Source organism: Erpetoichthys calabaricus, chromosome 15 (assembly GCF_900747795.2).
Source record: "Erpetoichthys calabaricus chromosome 15, fErpCal1.3, whole genome shotgun sequence".
Taxonomy (NCBI): domain Eukaryota; kingdom Metazoa; phylum Chordata; class Cladistia; order Polypteriformes; family Polypteridae; genus Erpetoichthys; species Erpetoichthys calabaricus.
Genome location: NC_041408.2, coordinates 80,222,379 through 80,241,965, shown reverse-complemented (window position 1 = coordinate 80,241,965; position 19,587 = coordinate 80,222,379). Strand labels below are relative to the sequence as shown.

At 36.5% G+C, this 19,587-nt stretch overlaps 1 protein-coding gene across 2 annotated transcripts in view; it reads left to right on the top strand.

The window, feature by feature from the left end:
- Window positions 1–257: 257 nt before the first annotated feature.
- Window positions 258–19,587, top strand: part of ppp2r5d (protein phosphatase 2, regulatory subunit B', delta) — a 79,024-nt gene continuing 59,694 nt past the window's right edge. The window contains exons 1-2 of one of the 2 annotated variants that reach the window (XM_028820918.2): window positions 258–412; window positions 1,246–1,329. In XM_028820918.2, the coding sequence (XP_028676751.2) occupies window positions 386–412; window positions 1,246–1,329 (111 nt within the window). In that variant the 5' untranslated portion in view covers window positions 258–385. Of the gene's footprint in view, window positions 413–1,245; window positions 1,330–19,587 lie in introns of those variants that run through there. The other variant, XM_051919204.1, reaches the window with a different exon arrangement.

Genomic DNA, 19,587 nt, shown 5'->3' with positions numbered 1-19,587 from the left:
CACCGCGCGGGCGAGCGTGAAAAATAAAACGCAACCTGAGCTTTTGCCGCCCCCTCCTCTATAGACTGCCCGCTTTGACATGTCCACGCTTCCGCAGCTGCGCCAACCAATCCCATTTTTTCATTTGGGAGGTTGCTAGGTAGTTTACAGTTCACTGTGCAATCGGAAAAAAGAAAGACGAACAGTGCGCACAGTTGCCCTATGAAAAAAATTCCCTGTTCTCCGTCACTAGGTAGAATTCCCCGTTCTCGACCAATCAAAAAATTGTTGGCCTACAAGGGCGCAGGGTGCTGGAGGTAACCGAGTGAGAGCGGACAGAGTACTGGGGGAAACGAGTCACGGAGGTACCGTGAGCAACGTCAACAACAGAATCAACAGCAGCAAAATGCCGAATAAAACGAAAAAGGAAAAGGTAATGCATGATAAGCAACCAGCGGTGTTATCTTTTGCAGGCCACAGCAGGTCTTCAAAATGGGGAAAGCGCCGTTTATTTTAATAGGCTATGTAATCTTAGGGCCTACCTTGGAGACGCTGCAAAAAAAAAAAAAAAAAAAGCGCCCAGCCTGCCTCGCTCTCTGGCCCTTGATTAATTCGGTCCGCAGTATCCGCATGATTTAAGTGTTTATTTTCAGTTGAAAGAAATCACATTTTAATAAATCCCGGTGATGTAGAAAAAATATGCTCCTCGGAGCACTTCTTTTTTGTAGTTATTGTTCCGCGCAATTGACATCGGTTACCGGCACTCATGGAGAGAGGAGAACTGAATTTGTTTTTCATTTAACGATCCGTATTGTTTCACCATCAGGGCAATGGATGGATATTGAATTTGGATTGAACCTTTTTGAGTAGTCATTCTCTTTATGTGTAAAACTATTAACCTTACGCACGCAGTTGGCTTTCTTCATTCTGACTGTGGCGATAATCTTGGAGATATGTAAGTAAACATTTACCGCAATCGGTAAAGTTAAGGTAACGTTATTTTCTTTCTGTGTAAGCTCACCTTGTGTTGTCCATTTATAACACTTAAAGAGGAGCTGCTTGAACAAACGTGAAACATCCCAGCTTTTGACCCGTGTGCTGTCAGACCCGTTTAGCGTTACTTGTACCCTGCAGAAATCAACTCTCTTGTGTGCGTTTCAGGATACAGAACACCTCATTATTATCTATGATTTGTGACAGCAGCTTACGAACGGATTGGTTGTAAATTATGCAGATGGATGACAAGTCTTACGACTTTGTTTATAGGAGTCAACAAAATCTGCCAAAAGCGGGACTAAAAACAGCAGCAGTAGCGGTGGGAAGGACGCAGGAGCTGAAAACTCGGAAGAGGTAGGCAGCAATTTCAACTTTATTTATTTTAAAAAAAGTGCAATCATTGAAACGCCCCGATATTGCAAGTATACCACAGCCCACAGAAGGAGAAAGAATTGTGAAGTCTGCATGACCCCTGGATGGTTGATGACATAAAAGCTTTCATCAGAAAATGATGGATCCCTTGCTGAGTTTATAGGCATCAGGTCTTTAAAGATGACAGATGCACTGACGGCTTTGTGGAAAAGCAGGCTAGTTGCCACATGAGAGGAAATCTTTTAAGAAAATGCCGGCATCGCAAAAATATTTGTACTTTTCTTGTAGTTGTGTTAAAAATGCTTTTGTTCATTAAATAACATTTTAGCTCTTTTTTTTTGCTTATATTAAGATGACTGGATGCTTGTAACTAACATTACAATGTATTGTAAATTATATAGGGGGGCGGTTAAGTAAAGAGGAAGGTGAAAAATGTAATTTTTGTTTTTGTCAAGATGGGGGAGATAAGGCGAGCATACTGTAGTTAAAAGAAATGTAGAAGGCAGCTGGCCCATCTAGGTATTTACACCTAGACAAGTGGATGCACTTTTTAAAATTCTGTGCTACCTGGTCTGTAGTTGATGGAAAGTCCTTTAGCAGAACTTACTGCCGCATGGTTTTTGGGAGTGGGTTTCTGCCAAGTGAATGTTTTCCTCTTTTTTTTTTGTTGTCATTTTTGTATGTAATTTCCCAACTATTCAGTATTGGAGCAAGAAACTGTGACGTATAGAAAAGTGACTTTTAGCATATTTCACTTACAGAGTTATATAGGGAGTGTGGTGTAGTGAATATGGCTCTGAACTTCATATCCTACTACTGATACTGTTTGACTATAAGAAAGTCACTTCACCTGCCTGGGATCCAATTGGAAAAACGAACAAAAAAAGTAGTCGGTTGTATGACAAGATGTTGCGGGCAGGCAGTGTGGTGTAGCCTAAAGTTGTGGGCTCAGATCCCACTGTTGACACTGTGTGATCATCAGCAAGTCACTTCAGCTTCCTGGAAATAAAAATCTTAAGCTGCCTTCCCAGACTTCTCAGACTTTCCAGAAAAAAATTCAAATTCTTTTAATGAAACGTTGCCCATTGGTACCTGGTATAGTGTTGAAACAACATGGAAATCAGATGTGTGTAGTTTCTTCACTTTGTCTTTTTATTTTTTACTGTAAAGTACTGTTTATTCATATTTACATACTTGATTTTTTTATCATTGTAATCCAGTTGTCATATAGATTTTTTTTTAAACTTCATATCCATGCAAAGAAGGTGTTCTTCTGCATGTTGTTCAGAGTTAGTGACCTATATCCAGATTGCAGTTGCATATCTAGATGTAAGTGAAGCAGCACATACCAGCTTGTATGCATTTTTTATATTTTGTAATTGCCATTAGTCCAGTTGACCTTCAGTTGTTTCTGTACATTTGATTCTTGTTTTTAAAGCTACAGTACAAGCATACACGGTTAACTGATTTGGTAAGAGTTGCACAGTGAGGTGGAAACAGGAGTTGAACTGGCAGTCTTGTAGTTTAGTGTACATTTCCCCAACCACTGCTTATATTTTTGCAGGTTTGTTTATCTCACTTATGTTTAGGCTGGTAGTTAGTTAAATTTTTTATGCCTTGCCTTTTTTCTGTTGAATTTATTTTAAAACTTTAGGATATTCATTTTCTTCATGTTTAGTTAGTATTGGTTAAAGCTGTGGTCTCATAACCTTCTAAATCCTGCTTACTTAAATTCATAATTTTAGGTGGCTGGAGTATATACCAGCTACATTGGGTGCAAGGTTGGTCCCAGAGGTGCCAGTCCATTACAAGGTACATTTTCTCATGCACTCACTTTCAGTTTAGAGTTGCTACTAAACCCATCTTGCATGTTTTTAGGAGCGTGAGAGGAATACTGAGGAAATTCCACATTGATACAGTCTGGATGTACAGAACTCAGATAGACAATGACCAGGCACAGGATTTGAATTCAGGATGCTGGATCTTTGAGTTCTCACTATTGTGCCACCATGTCATCCTCTTTATGGTCTTTTGCTTTGTAGTTGTTTTGCTAAACAGTGACTTCTCATTCCTCTTTATTTAATTGATGCTGGTGTTCCTTTTAACAGAAAGGTGATGCAGTTATTAGTTTTACAGCCTCACAGTTATAAGAGATCAAATTCATGCCTTAGGTATCAACTGTTTGAGGTTTGCTTGCCTTGTGGCTATGTGCATTTTTCTTCTGACACTCCAGTTTTTCTCTTTCAGACTAAATAGATGCAGCTTGGGGTGGGTGATGATTTTAAAATGACACATTTTGATTGGGTGACCTGTGATAGGAATGGAGTTACATTCAGACGTGGGGCCTTATTTCTAAAACGTTATGTGGATTTGAGCATGCATATTAGTGTATACCAAAAAAAATGGAAACGTGTACACAAAAAAAACAAAACAAAAAAAAAAAAGATTTATAATGCTTGGGGTGCGCACATTTTTAGGCAATTTAATTTTATAAATTGCATTCACCTTGTACTTATGAGTAGGTGGATGTGCCTCTAGCCCTGCACATTTGTCGCATGAAACAACCATATATGGACTATGCTAATCAACATCCTACACATGCAATCAAAATGCTGCAGAAAGCCATTGGCTGACTGAGCAGCTTCCCACCTGACACACTGAGACCCCACTACCTGCATTCAAGAGTATGTGGCTGCTCTCTTCAACTGAGAATGCATGATTGTGCTCAGCATTATATTGTAGTGCCTCTTCTCTGTGCTGTGGGAGTCGGGAAAAGGTGTAAGATGCCAGCTTCTGAGTGGGTAGCCACTAGTATTTGGCACATGTAATGATGTTAATGCTATTAGAGTGAATAGTATGTGGAATATGAAACACTAAGGGTTCAGCCAGTTACCTTACCAACAAGCCAGCCATCATGTACAGAACTCTCACATCTGCCAAAGCTACTTTGCTTCAAAGTAAATGAGTCGCAGGTTCCCCGGACCACTGAGGCACATCGATTGTCAGTCTTATCTTGGCATCACAGATGACTTGTACAGTATGTTAAAGGAATATCACTGCTTACAGTTGAAAAAAGCAGCTTCATATTCGCTAGGTGCCCTTACTGTAATATGAGTGAAGTAAAGTTCTCCAGTTACATTTGTAAAGCCGAGTACCTTTGCAAATTGCCTTTTAATGTGTTATGTATGTACACCCACACCATACGAAACTGGATATAGTGCCTAGCTGCTCATTTAATGGCTTCCAGCAGAGCAGGTATGAAGGAATGAAGCTTGGCTGAGGTATTCCTCACCTATTGCCCATTTCCCAGAGAAGTTACAACAGGTCGCCTATATAAATGACTTCAGTGAAATTGTGCAGCATTGGTCTTCTTAAAAGGAATAAAAATGCAGATACTTGCATTTGGATTAACACTATGTATCACATGAGTCATACTCCTTGATAAGCTATTTTAGTTTTTATTTTACTTAATTAGTTTATTTATATTTCATTTACGCAGTCTATATAACCTGCCAGGAAGAGTAGAACTGGTTTCATGGTGTATATACAAAAAACTGGAGTAGGAGGGAGAAATTGAAGCTTTCTCTGTTCTCATCACATGCTCACATCCTCCTTTCCTATTTTGCTGCTTGTTTTGATGTTTGGAATCCTTTGGTGGTAGCTATCAGTTTGCTGCATAACTCTTTTCCTGGTTAGTTATAATATCTCAAGGATCTGTGATGAAGGCTAGGTTGAGTCAAAGTTTCTGAAATATATATATATATATATATAGGATGGGACTGATCTGGATTATCTTTGAATTTGTCAAGACAGCAGGCCATAGATGTTTCTTTAATTAGATTGTTTCAATTGGAGGTATCAGCTATTTTATCATTTTTGTTAATAAAATATGTATGAAAATTTGGTAGGAACATTTGTTGAACTGCTACTATTTGAAGATTTCATAACATTCCATGTCAAAATATTTAATGGTACAGACAAAATGAAAGAGGTTAATATGTTTTTCATAGATCTCTTTATTTTTTTCGCTTTTCTGACTTTTGTCTTGGACAGCGAGTGCAGTCTTATGGCTGAGCTTATTGTTGCTTGTTCAGTCTCTGCCACATGTTTATTTTGTGATACTGCACAAGTCACATAACTTGCTCCAGTTGTAAAAATATGTAAACAACTGTAGTGCAATCAGCTGGTAGCTTGCCCTGGGCTCATGTTTACTGAAGGGACATGTGAAGGTTGGATTTATTGAATATTTTCAATAAATGTTTTCTCTCCTCTTTTTCTCACTCTGTATATATGTGTGTGTATTTATAATGCGTTTCATACTAAGATGGTCATAATGTTTATCATGTCTTGTTTTTTTTTTTTTGTTATTTTTTAAACAGACTGAATGTATTCTGCATCTATTTCAGTAATTTTTATAGGTTTGCACATATTCCTAAGAAGAGAGATTTTTCACAAGGGAACATTTCCCCCCAGCATAACTTGACTGTTTCCCTCACATGTCCAGAATATGTGATGCTGAAATAAAAATGCTCCCTTGGATATTTTTTTGAATACACTACAGTGTTATTACTATTCCATGTGCAGTATATGCAGTTATGTTTGGGGAAATCTGTGCACAACTGACTACTACTTACCCTTTCTTGTTGAAAATGTATTTTAAAGTTACAGCTCCCTTCACCTTCCTTATTCTTTACAAAACTCATCACTAAAGTTTCCTTCTAATCTTATTTTGTTTTGAATGTAAATACTGACCTTGTTCAGTTTTTTGTTTTCTTGTACAACAGCTTTTATCAGACAGTTCCTGGAATTGATCTAGTGGTTTTTCTTTGAACCTTCTCTGGTATTGCATCGTTGTTCTTGTAGTATGGAAATTGCAGTAGGCTGTGCAGGTATACCATACATCTGAAGCATATTCTGTTCTGATTTAACCTTTATTGCTGTTTTCTGAAAACTGCGTAGGCTGCATAAGTAATGGGTTTGCTAAGACTTCGTAAGTTTCTTTTACAAACTGTAGTTTTTGGAAAACTCAAAACTAAATTGTTGCTTTTATTTATGTGTTAAGAGATGATGTCCAAAAATGTATTAGTAGGAAAAATACACTGGGTTTTAAAAGTCTTCTCCACACTTGAAATCTGTTTTTGTGAATGTAAAGACTGGAGTCAAAACTCTCATTAAATTCCTTTTCACCCTTACATTTTGTATCTAGCAGTGTTTAAATGAAAATATAATGTGTTTCTGACAGATTTGCTTGGAGGTGTAATGGGGGAACTATGTATAAATAGCCTTAAATGTACAATAGGCTAACTAAATAGCTATGGACTTGTTGGGTAAAAGTACACATCAGGTGAGGGATTTAAAAACAAACAAAAAAAAACCGACTACAAACTTTGAAGTAATTGAGTACATTACAGAGTATTTTGAAGACCGTCTTGAAGAAATGTGCAAAAGGTACAGCCAATGAGACATGGTAAAGAATGGCTTTCTAAAATGTATGGTTGGGCAGAGAGCTCATCATGCAGGCCACATAAAGGCCCAAGGCTAATTTAAAAGACTTTCGGCCATTAATGTTGGCAACTGGTGACTCCTTGTATATTAAAAGTGTGAGATGTGGAAGTAGGGTAGCAAGAATAAAGCAGTCTCTCCCAAAACATAATATCCAAGGTAAAATGAAAAATTCTGGTCTGCTGAGTTGACAGAGACCTATTTAAATAAATGTGCTGCTAGAATGAAATAAATGTTTCCATGAAGTGTTAGTTAAATGCTGTGCACACTTCTGCGCCAGAGGCATTGAAATTTTCTTTTATTTTTCCACCAAGTGATACATTTGTTCTTCACATATAGATTTCTGGTTAGTACATCAAGGTTAGTAAAAGTCTAGTAAGATTTGTATGAGCAATCACTGACAGTTTTGTTTGCTTGTCATATCTCACTTAAGAAGAGTGCGATGTGTATCTTATTTCTCTTTTATTGCGTTTTGTGAGTTAGTCATGTTCATTAAAGCCACATTTTTCACTTGAGTCTTTTAAGTAATGATGCAGTACTCGTAAACACATAAGTAAATAGCATATCAATAAGAAAATATTTTAAAAGCCTTGCATATAATTCAGATGTGTGTTGAAGCACCCTAAACATTTACCCCTTTTTTTTTTTTTTTTTTTTTTTTTTTTAAAATAAGAAGATTCAAATCTTAATCTGACAGCCCTTTTAAAAGCCAAAATGCAGGTCAGTCATTTGGATGTGAAAGATGGAATTGAATACAATGCTGTATATGTCTGCATGTTTAATTATTCAGTTAATGTAGGGATTTTTGTCAGAAGCACCAATCCCAAGAAATGAAAATCATCTGAAATACTGGAATAAGACCCGAAGTCTGTTTCTTACACAGTTCTTGTCCACCCCATGAGCTTGGATAGCGGCAGATTATTCAATGCAACTTCATCTATATTTACTAATTTGTAAAATGAATACTTGCATTTGCAGTTAGTTGAAGAAGGTTATAAAAATAAACTGAATTAATGTGATCAATGAAAAGCCAATCATTAGTTTTAGTACTTAGACAAACATTTCTTAAAAGTGTATCGTTTCCTAAATGCCCTGCTGCTTGTAATTTAATTAGTCTCTTATAGGATATCTCATCAAAAGAGAGACACCTTATACTGTATACTGCTACTGAGTCTTTTTTTGGCTTCATAATAAAAATGTCCATATATTAGTGAAATGGAATAATACTTTTTTTAATCTTTGTTGAATTTTTGCTAATGAACCTTTCTTAGACAGTTGCTTTATTAACTGAGTTTTGTAACTGATTCCATTCATTTGCCAATGATGCTTGTAAAAGCATTGTTAATGCTTGGGTGAGGGCAATCTCGTTTTATTGTTTTGTTACATTGTAGGCTAATTTGTCAACTTTTCTGGTTTATATTAAATACAGAAAAATGAAATAGTTTGTAGGATTTTGTCAGGTACTGGTTAGGGCCAACAGATCGAATGTCACAATTTGAATGTAGTGACGTCTTGGTTTGGCATCCACAGTTCAAAATTATTAAAAAAAATAAAAGAATACTAAAAAAACTAAATAATGCACAAGAAACATGTGCAAGCTGATGCTGTTGGGTCACGGTGTACCCATGCCTTGCTCAGTCCAGCTGTATCAGCCCCTTTGTTCATGCAGTTGTCTTTGTGCTTTAATATAAGTCCTGAGCATGGTTTTTGCACATCTGCTTTGGGGGTCCTGGAACCATATAACCTACCCATGGATAAGGCAGGTGGGCCGACCTGTATTTGAAAAGACTTATTTGAAGGCAAAAGCTGACATTAGAAATGAGGCAAATTCAGCAACTGTTTTTTTGTTTTTTATTTTTTAAATTCTAAAGTGTGCTTCTTCAGGCACCCTGTGCAGTACTTAAGTGTTTTTCAGATCGATTTTACACGTCATTTCCATAATCTGCTTCTTCATATTTTTGAATTGTTAGCTTGTGTAGTTGTTGATAAAATAAAGTTTTCTCCATCTTATTAATAAAATAAACAGTCTTCTCCATCTTAAAAACACCCATTCACAATGCAGTTTAGAACAGATTTTTTTCTGCCTCACTGCTATTGTTTTTGTCAGTAGGTATACTAAAAACAGATTTTTAAATGTATCATCCTTATAGTATTGTTCTGCTTGTAATCTGGTTCACTGTTTTCTCCATTATAGCAAACAAAAGCTGTTTTCCTTTTTCATTAATTGCAATGGATAATATTAGACTTTTTAAAAATAAATTCTAGCAGCTTTAAAGTCATCATTTTAAGTACCATTTTCAATGTCCTGTTGCAGATTTAGCTACTTCAGTCAACCCACTTTGTCACACACAATATGTGCCTTTAGGTGGATGCTGGCTTGACTCATAATGCCTAAAATAAAGGTGTAATGAAAAGTAGGTATTACGGTTACATGAATTATATTTTGCTGCATCTGTAAAGTGGGAAAAGGGACCCAGTACAGTTTAATCTTGTTATTCCCACCCACAGCACCCAACTACTGCTGCAATACAAATTTATCGAATAGTGTAGCTGTGTGTTTTTATAATGTAGCTGTAGCTTACCATATATGCTTCCTGTAATTTTATTTTAAAAATTTGCTGTGTATTTTGGTAACTTAAACTCATTTAACAGAATTTAAGTAAGAAAACTTGAATCAAAAATTGGCTACTTTGAGTACTGGTGATTTTGTTTTTAGTCTTCATTGCTTATTACTATCTCATAATTTTTATATTATTTAATAAGAGCCGAGCAGAGGATAATGACATTCTAGAGTCATCCTCGTTGGCAGTACATAGAAAAATTTGAATTAATTTCTTGCTGAAATTTTGCAATGTAGCTGGGTTAACAGTGGTTCTGTCTGTATCTCATACAGTTGTGACCAAACTCTCCTTTTATTAATGTTTTTATTTATTACAGTTGCCAGTAGCAACTAGGAGGCATGCTAGCTTACAGAAGCAAACTACTGCTTGGTCTTTTGAATAGACATATGAACCCATTGAATTGAGTGATGCTGTATTAACAGCCATCACTCCAGCCAATCATTACCTATTGTGCTTCTGCAATTAAGACCTGCTTGTTGTGTACTTATAAGACAATGATTTGCTATTTAGTATCGAGGCAAATGCTATTTACTGTTCCATCTGCTTCCTCCCACTACATTGCATCATTGTTGGCTAAATCAATGCAATAGTTTTTAGTTAGTGTTTGGGTGGTGGTTGATTGCTTTCATTGGGATCTTATATTTGTTTAATATCATGACAAAGTAGGAATAAACAATAATGTAAAACTATGTAAAACTCTAATTTTTTAGTGCATAACCTCATACAATATTATGATATTTGTATATTTTGTTTGTAGGTAATGTGTGTTAAAGCATGTTGTTTTGTGATTCTGATTTAATAGAAGACACTATGTGTGTGTGTGTGTGTGTGTGTGTATATATATATATATATATATATATATATATAAATTAAAAAAAAAAAAGCTGAGCTCACATCCTTTAATGCAACATTTGGGTAAATTTCACTTGAATTCTTTCTAGTAATCGCTATCATTGAAGAATTTTGTATTACATGAATTTTTGTTGAGTTTTGACGTTACTCTGATCTGTCATGTAATTATCACAAAAATAGTAATCCATCTCTTCTATTATGGCATCTTTTTATTTGATTATATATGGAGAAATGTAATATTTGTGTAGTGCATTCCCACTCCTTTTTATTTTCACTACAGAAAAAAACATTTTTTTTAATAGCAGTTTGTACAAATTGAACCAATGAAAAACTGCTTCACCTAATCTCTGATAAGAAATGCTTGTGAACAAAACAAATTGAGAAGGTGTCACTAAGTGGTAACTCTTGAGATCTCTTTATAGAACAGGTAAAATTCTGTGCTATGTGAACAGCATGTAGTGCAAGTTATGTGGCAGGAGTACCGGTTATCAGTCGGTGTAGCATTAGGACAGATTACCGTGTTTTGTTTTTTTACTTAATTTCCAGTAATAGTGGTGGAAGAATACAAAGGTATTCCTTTGTGAACTGACCCACACTCCAAATGACAAATGTGCATTTTTTGCCATTCAATAGGATTTGTTTTGCTGTTTTTGGCTCTCCTGAGTACTTAATGTTTGATTCTGTTGCATCTGTCCTTCTATTTGTTGCAATTGCTTATTCTAGTCAGGATCATTATTACAGGGATACCTCAGCAATCCTGCTAAGACCCTAAGTTGTGTACTGTTCAAGGAGTGCGCCTGAGAGTGCAGAGCCTTTAGGTGCATTCACTTGTCTTAAAATTGCTAAAACATCTGCATACCTGAGTGATTCTCAATTTTTTTGCATTGCAACCCCAGTGGGGTGTGGTGACTCTATTTCCCCCCCCCCCCCCCCAGGAATATTTAATAGTTTCTGTGATGCTTTAAGCAAACGTTGTGAATATTCACAATTACATATGTGACCTGCAAGAATAACATAATTGTAATAGAAAAAGGTGTTTGAGTTAAATCTTAATACATAAATCGCCAGTCTCCTCACTCACTCACTCACTCACGTCTGTCCGAAGCTGCATGCGCAGTCGCCTTTTGCGCACGCCGCCTTCCGTGCATCTGCCCGAAAAACCTTACGAGACCGACATCACGGCAGGCAGCGGATTAACGGCCGCGAAAATTCAAAGAGAAAGGCGACTACGGCCGCGAAACTTCAAAGAGAAAGGCGACTTCGATTAAAGCTCTAGAGGCTTGAAAGGCGATTTCGACTACAGCCCGAGGCCTAATTACGCATTCATTCAATACACCTATATCAGGTTTGTGGTGCTTATACTTATTATACTATTCCACTCGTGCCCATTTCATCTTACGTTGTCGAAACAGGCTCTTTGTCTAGTGTACAATAAAAGACCATACCTGATAGTTTGGTCTTATCTCTTCGTAACTCTTAGTTGAAGAAAGAGTTACAAAAAAAGGAGATTGTGATTACAGAAAACAAAGTTGTGGAAAACCAAGCTCTTTAAACACAAATAATACCAAATGAATGCCATATCTCCTCCTTGGCACAGTATATCCAACAAACTATAAAATGCTAGAAAAGACGAGTGTGCTAAATTCAAGTAACGTTTTTGCCAAAAAAAATAAAAATAAAACGCCTGAATTGTATTTCACATTTCATAGTTGCAAGGATCCAGGAGGAGAGCCTCTGAGCACTTTGGCACACCATGTATCATCGCGGTTGTTGGGCTATTTAATCTCATTTTCACTAAGTTGAAATCCTAAGTTTAACAACTACTGTCATAATCTATTCCTAGTCATGTAGCTCAGTTTTAAAGATATGGTCTTATTAAAATTTTTAAGAGTGCTAATTGACAGCCATTTACAGTGACTTTCAACATTGTATAATCATGATTATGTCATTATTGTGTTTACAAAATTGAGAATTGAAAATATCATTTCAAATGAAAAGACAAATTTATCGTCCAGTTATGACTAAGCACAGAATTTCCAAATTTTTATTGTATGTTTGTCATCCTTTTTTAAAATGTGCTTCTTAATCTTAAAAGGAACTTTTATCTCTGTGAATGTGTGTAAACACCATATATAGCCTAAATTTACTGCATGTGTCACTGTTAAGTAGTTTTCTGCCTACACACAGGACTCCTGTTAACACACTTACTAATCAGAAGCCTCATTAATAATTTTGTAACTTGACAAGTTTATTTTTTTAAAAAGTTTTTATAAAATGTATTTTTTCTAGTGGGATTTACTATGCCTTTAAATGCTTTTAACCATGATAAGTAAACAGAAACATGAGATGTTAACTTGTGTTTGTCATGACCAGATTGTAGTACATATCAAAATAATCATATGTTTTAATCAGTGTATACAGCCTAAAGAATCAAAAACGTGCATAGCTTATTCTAAAAGTTAAGGTCACATCAGTACATGAGGGACAGAGCAGTTGTATCTTCGGAGAAATGTTAAGGTTGATGGGGTGGGGAAGCTTACCAGTGGGTTTGTTTTGCAGCCTCATTCTGCAATTTGCATGTGAACACTTTTGGTGTTTACAGATGTTCATGTGGTAAACTTTAAAGGAGTTATATCTTTGTGTGGTTTAAAAAAAAAATGCAAGAACGATATGGCTTTTGACAAAACCGGCAGTATCTTTTTTTTTTTTTTTTCTCCTCCCCCAAAACCAGAAATACCCTGGAAGTGTATTTGTTATTTTAATTATCTGTGCATTTTTAATCATTATGCAATTGTGAGCTATTAATATACTTTAGCTCCTTTATTATCAAACCTTTGCTGCCATATTGTGAAAGAGTCATTGTGGTTTGATTTCTGCATAATCTGCAATATTCTTCTCTGTGTGCTTGTGATCACACGCCTTGTCAGTAATGCTATTTCCAGTTTGAGTTCTAGAACTTTTTTTTTGCATTTTTTTTTTTTTTTTCAGAAATTGTTCTCCAAGATACTTTTAAATCCTTGAAAATTAAGTCTATTTATTTTGTTGCTTTGGTCAATTACTATATTAATACTCATGAATGCCCATCATTTAAGCCAAGAACAAGTGTGACAACAACACATTCGAAAGATAATACAAGGTTCCATTAAATTAATTAAAAAATAAAATGAACTTATAATAGCAATGGGTCAAGCTTGTTATTTAATGAATGGAAACTTTATAGTAAAGAGAAAATAATTCAGTTTTTGAACTAGTACTGGAAAATGTCATTGAAATTTTATTTTTTTAATATGTTGGCATTAATATTGTGCCATACTGATCATTTTCATTATATATTGTTATGCCATGGATAGTATCACAAATGTTTTAATTTTGTCAGTAATTTTATTTAAAGCATTTGTACGGTAACCACATAGCTTATACAGCTGGAAAGGAGGCAGCAAGATTATTTAGTTTGTGCTGCTGAAGCATACGCATATTTGGAGGGTTAGTGTTTCAGTACCCAGAGCGCCTGAGTGGGATGTAATGGAACAGCTTTGCACAGGATCGGCAAACAAAGCAACAGTAGGTGTGAGCAAAGAAAAGTGGAAACTGCTGATGAAACCATTTTTACACAGACAGAATTACTAATACACCGCTAGTACTAGGGTGTTGTACCGTGTTAGCCATTATGAATGTAGAGAAAAGCCAAGCAAAATGACACCTTTTATTGGCTAACTAGAAAGATTACAATATGCAAGCTTTCGAGGCAACTCAGGCCCCTTCTTCAGGCAAGATGTAATCAATCATCTTGCCTGAAGAAGGGGCCTGAGTTGCCTCGAAAGCTTGCATATTGTAATCTTTCTAATACACCGCTGATATTATTTCCTCCCTGAAAAAAGAAACACAACTGTTGGTCTGTATGTATTTTAACTACACTTGAGAATTTGAGCAAAATATTTAAAAAAAGAAGGCATCAGAGAGAGATTTCTTTCATATACATTTAGAAATGTCTACAAACACCAATATGCCTCACTCTGTCTGCTCTTTTTCTTCATTCATGATATTTTTTAAGTAATTCTGGTGTGTGTTTGAGAAGGATTTTTTTGTTATTATTTATTTATTTATTGACATTCTGTAAAATGCTAAACAAAAGTTTTAACTATTGGTACTGTATATCTGTCTATCTATGTATACACTCACTTCAATTATCCTAGAAAACATGTCTTAGATTCTTTTCCAGCTTACATTTTACTTTCTTTAAATAAGCATTAAATAGTAAGTGTAAACAATGTTAAAAGTTTGAAAAATCTAAAGTAAAATTTTTTTTCTGGGAAAAAAAAATGTGTTCGAGGCATAGGCACAGGAGTTGAACAGTATGCATTTATGGTATAGAGAATTACTTGACAATTGTTGGCCTACACAGGTGTACATATTGAATCAACCTTATTGGTGGTCTCAATGAATAATGGCTTAAGAATGCAACATTGGGCATCCGCATAGTTCACTTTGTACAGATGAATCTTAAGCACCAGTGGTCTTGATGTCTGTATCCTAAATACTAAAGCTTCCAATCCTTTTTTATTTTGGGGGGCATTTGTAAGAGAAAGGCTTTTAAAACAAGCAACAATGAAAACATTGTTTGTGCATGTTCACTTGGCCACATGTATGAACACCTGCTCAACAAATCCATAAGACAGGAAGGCAAAATTAATTTTACAACAAAACATAAATTGCACATTCTCTTCAGCTTTGGTGAAGCATGCCAAGGCTTGTAACAATAACAAATTTGTTGAAGTCTATTAAAAAATGCAGTATTTCAAAATAAATAATACAGTGATTTCCTCCTTCTTAATGTTGCCCCATTCAGCACTGTTTTGGTATGTCATGCATGCCTGAGACCAGCCATCACTTCATCATTACTAAGTTTCATTTAGAGCTTTTTGTGCAGAATACATAAATGTAGTCCTCTGCTGGGTACTTTGTTTTGTTTTTTCCACTGCTTTTTGACCCATTGTATCTTATTAAATAAAAGCCTGCAACAGCTGTGCAACTAAGGGTACTTTTACACCTCACATTAACATTAATATCTGGTAATCTGATTGTGATCAGATAGCTGTTGCTCATATTAAAAAATTCTATATAAACAAACTGAAGATGACATTGTAATTTAAACTCGGAGCACACTTTAAAAAGTTCAAATATGGGCTGTCATGTCATTTTCTAATGAATTTTAATCCAGGCCAGGGTTGTAAGGAGGACTGGGACCTTTCCCAACTATAATAGGACTGAAAGGTGGAATAAGCCCTGGACAAGGGCATCAGTCCATCTCAGGCTGAACAAACACATATGTCAAACACACACTAAGTCCAACTTAAGTGTCGCCAATTCACCTAATCTGCATGTCTTTAGACTGTGGGAGGAAACCAGAGCACCAAGTGAAACCCACAATGACTGGAAAGAACATGCAAACTTTCTGCAAACTTGGGAGAACCCAAGATGCGAACCAGTCACAAGTAGTGACAGATATTTAATGCAAGTGTAAATGCAAACGTTATTCTGTCCATATACTCTATAGCAATGAAGTATCAAGGAATGAAAAAACTTGGATTACATATGGCAAGGGTAGCCAACAGGTAGCCTACATGAGGGTGGTTAGCACTGACAGCTTTGTAGTGTTTGTAGTGAATTTACTCTTCAGTTCTCATTCATACATCTAACATATTCCGTGTAATTTTGAAACAGTCAAATTCTCAATGACAGTGAGTCATGTCACCTTCCTTTCACTTTTCTGTGTTGGATAATTGACTTCAGCTGGTTTCCAGTGTAACTACAGGTTAGGGCTACATCACATTACGCAACTTTTCAGGCGATTTTTATTTGTAGCCTTCATTCAAGTCGGAGGCAGTCGACTGTGCGCTGCAATGAAGTTGGCCGTGGCTAGTCTGTGACTCACTATTGTCTTTGTTTGTAGAGGCAAGCTGTGTGTGCACATGAGAGCAGACAGATCAATGACTAGAATGCAGCGACAAGAAATAAGTAACACAGATGTTGTGGACCCCACAAACAAGCAATGTTAATCTGTCTGATGTTGAAAATCATCAGGTAGTGAAGGTTTGTGGAAGACCGACTGTTGTGACTCATTTTAAATAAAATTACAAGTAGTGACTTTCATAACCAAAAAATAAATTGCATGATATGTGTAAATGTTCATCCGTACAGTGCTCTACAGCTTTTAGATTTTCACCTAATAAAGTATGTTATAGTAGGGCTGGGCGATATGGCTCAAAATTCAAATTGCGATATTTTTGGACCAAAAGTCAATATACGATATGCCACAATATTTTTTTCCTATCCATTATTACTAAAAAAGAAGCCACACATTTATATTGCTCTCTAGTTATTTACATGTAATTGCAAACTTACAACTTTACATCATAGGCATAAACCAAAATATACTCATTAATGCAAGAAACACATCTAAGCATTTACGCAAGAAAGCCAGTTGTCTGAATATTAGGTGACGTAGGAGTAGATGCTTTATCTACTTTACTAGGTTTGCCTAAAAAAAACTTAAAATAATAATGTTTCAATATGCTCTTTTTAAGCTACGTTTTGTAAACCAAGCGTGGCAAGAACATGCATTCAGGTAACACAATTTCACAAATTTTGTGCAAGAAAGACAAGTCTGTCAACTGCCTCTGGCTTTAAAGATGCCCTGTGGCAGTTCACTATGTTGCCACCTGTGCTAAATGCCCTTTCTGAGGGCGAACTAGTGGCCTGTATGCAGGGATATTTTTTTGCAAGGCGACTGAGAGTTGGAAAGATTGGCTCATGCTCTTTCCACCATGCAAGTGGGTTTGTCTCAGTGTCAGTTTCAGCTGCTTGTAGGTAGGTTGAAAGTTCAGCTTCAATTTTAACTCTGTCAGACAATGTCGATTAAAGATGTTGGCCTCTTAAAGAAGCTACCAAGGCTTCGCTTCTCCTTTTTGGCTGGTGGTGGTGATGCTTCAGCTGCTTCTGAAAGTTCCTCAGCTAAGTCAGGCTGGGCACTGGTCTCCACTTCAGACACAACTCTGTGTTTGACCTCTTCATACTTTTCCTCAGGAATGTATGATCTTTTGAAACGTGGATCCAAAAAAGAAGCAATGTCTAGTAGTTGCTGGGTGGCAGGGTCATCAAATTTCTCTCTCAGATAATCAAGAATTTTGGTCTTGACATAGTGAGCTCTGTCTCTTCTGGCTGGTGAGCCAAGATGCTGGTTTGAAAAAGGTGTAGCACTGGCTTAACATAGGAGACTGTAACAGAGGACTGAGCTGAGAGTGCATCTGTAAATTCCAGGAAGGGTCGAATAGCTTTATCAGTTGACTCTAGTATCTACAGTATGTCCTGCCATGTAAGTGCCAGATGTCTGGTTTTCTTGTCAGATGAGAGAACTTGGGTGATGGCCCTCTCTTGTTCCAACATTCTCTGTATCATTGCTGCCCTTGACCCCCTTCTTGTAGGGGATTCTGTTATGAGCTGATGGGAAGGCAGATTGAGTTCTTTCTGTGTTGCGGTCAAATCTTCTTTTTTTCCAGCTGAAGGAAAAACATGCAACAATTGTTTTGCATACACCAATTGCCCGTTCAATGCGGTGATCTCTCATGCTTCTCTCTAATACCAAACACAAATTACAGTCTTATTAATTATTTACGTTATTATTAATTAATAATATTTCTCATACTATTATTTACGTTTATTTACTATTTCTTAGCATATTTATTATTTTAACATATTTCCCATACGTGCACACACACACACTTTACATTTATTATTACAAATTTCTTATATTTATTACGTGCTATTATTTATTTTCAAACATTTCTCATACACGCACGCACTAGTGATGGGCATTTCGGCTCTTTTTAGTGAGCCGGATCATTTTGCCCAGCTCACTAAGAATCTGCTCTTTCGGCTCCCAAACGCCTCATCATTTTCCCACTCTAGCCTTTTATAATTCAGCCAAATTTAGCAGTGTTCTGACCCATGATTAGATGTTTGCACTTAGTGTTTCGCTACAAACACTACACAGACATCGGTTCCAAAAAATGGGAATCGGCTCCCACTGTTCACTAAAAAGGGCCGGCTCAAAGAACCGTTTCGTTCGTGAGCGACACATTACTAGCACGCACACACACGCCAGTGACCAAAGCACTGCAGTCTCTTCCATTTGTTCAGATCAACGGCTTTAATCACATTTGCAGCGTTATCCGTGGTGATGCACACTTGTCGTGCGTCGTCTAATTTCCACGATTTAAGCGCATCTTTGAGTCCCAGTGCAATCGTTTCTCTGGTATGGTCATCTGGTGCAAATCCTGTCTGAAGACAAACGCTTCTTATCTCCCAGTTTTCAATAAAATGAACCGTTAAGCTCATGTATGGTTGCATGGTACGATTAGTTCACAGATCGGATGTGGTGGAGAAGTGGTGAACGTTCTGAAGCTGATTCAGAATTTTCTCCTTTACCTCGTTGTATAATTTGGGCAGCGCTTCTGGGAATTACATATTTGGGATCAATCGTTCTCAGTAGTTTCTGAAATCCTTGTTTTTCGACAGTGGTAACAGGGACCATATCTTTTGCAATGTGGTATGTTACTGCAGCTGTTATTTCCTTCCATTTGGGGCTTGTGTTTTTATACGGCATGCAACGAGAGAACGTTGCCACCAGCGTGATTTGTTTTGCGGCAGGGATGTGTTTCGTTGCGTTTTGAGCAGAGTTCTCGCGAAGTTTAATACATTCTTCGTACTTCGTAACGTGTTTTGTTTTCAAATGATTGAAGAGGATTGAGGTGTTGCCACTCTTCGTTCCTACTTTTCTGTTACAAAGTTTACATATAACAGTCTTTTGTTCTGTATCATTTTGTCTAAAGCCAAACCATTTCCAAACAACGGAGGTCACATTTGTACCTTTTTTTTGGCACTAAATCATCGCTGATAGCCGTACTCGTTTCTGACTCTGTCTCAGCCGTTGTTGTTACTGTTTAAGATAAGCAGGAGGCGTGGTTTAATCGCAATGACTGCATTTAGGATGTGCTCCAGTTAGCACAAATAACGCACTACACACTTGTAGTGTTTAATAAAATATATTACATAATATATCGCGATAGGTTTGTTTTCAAACGATGCATTAAAAAATATTGTTCATATCATGCCACTCGATATATCGCACAGGCCTATGTTATAGTGATTATAATATTAATATTCTAGGACCATATCTTTAATCCTCTTAAGCACTAAACTCTTTGTA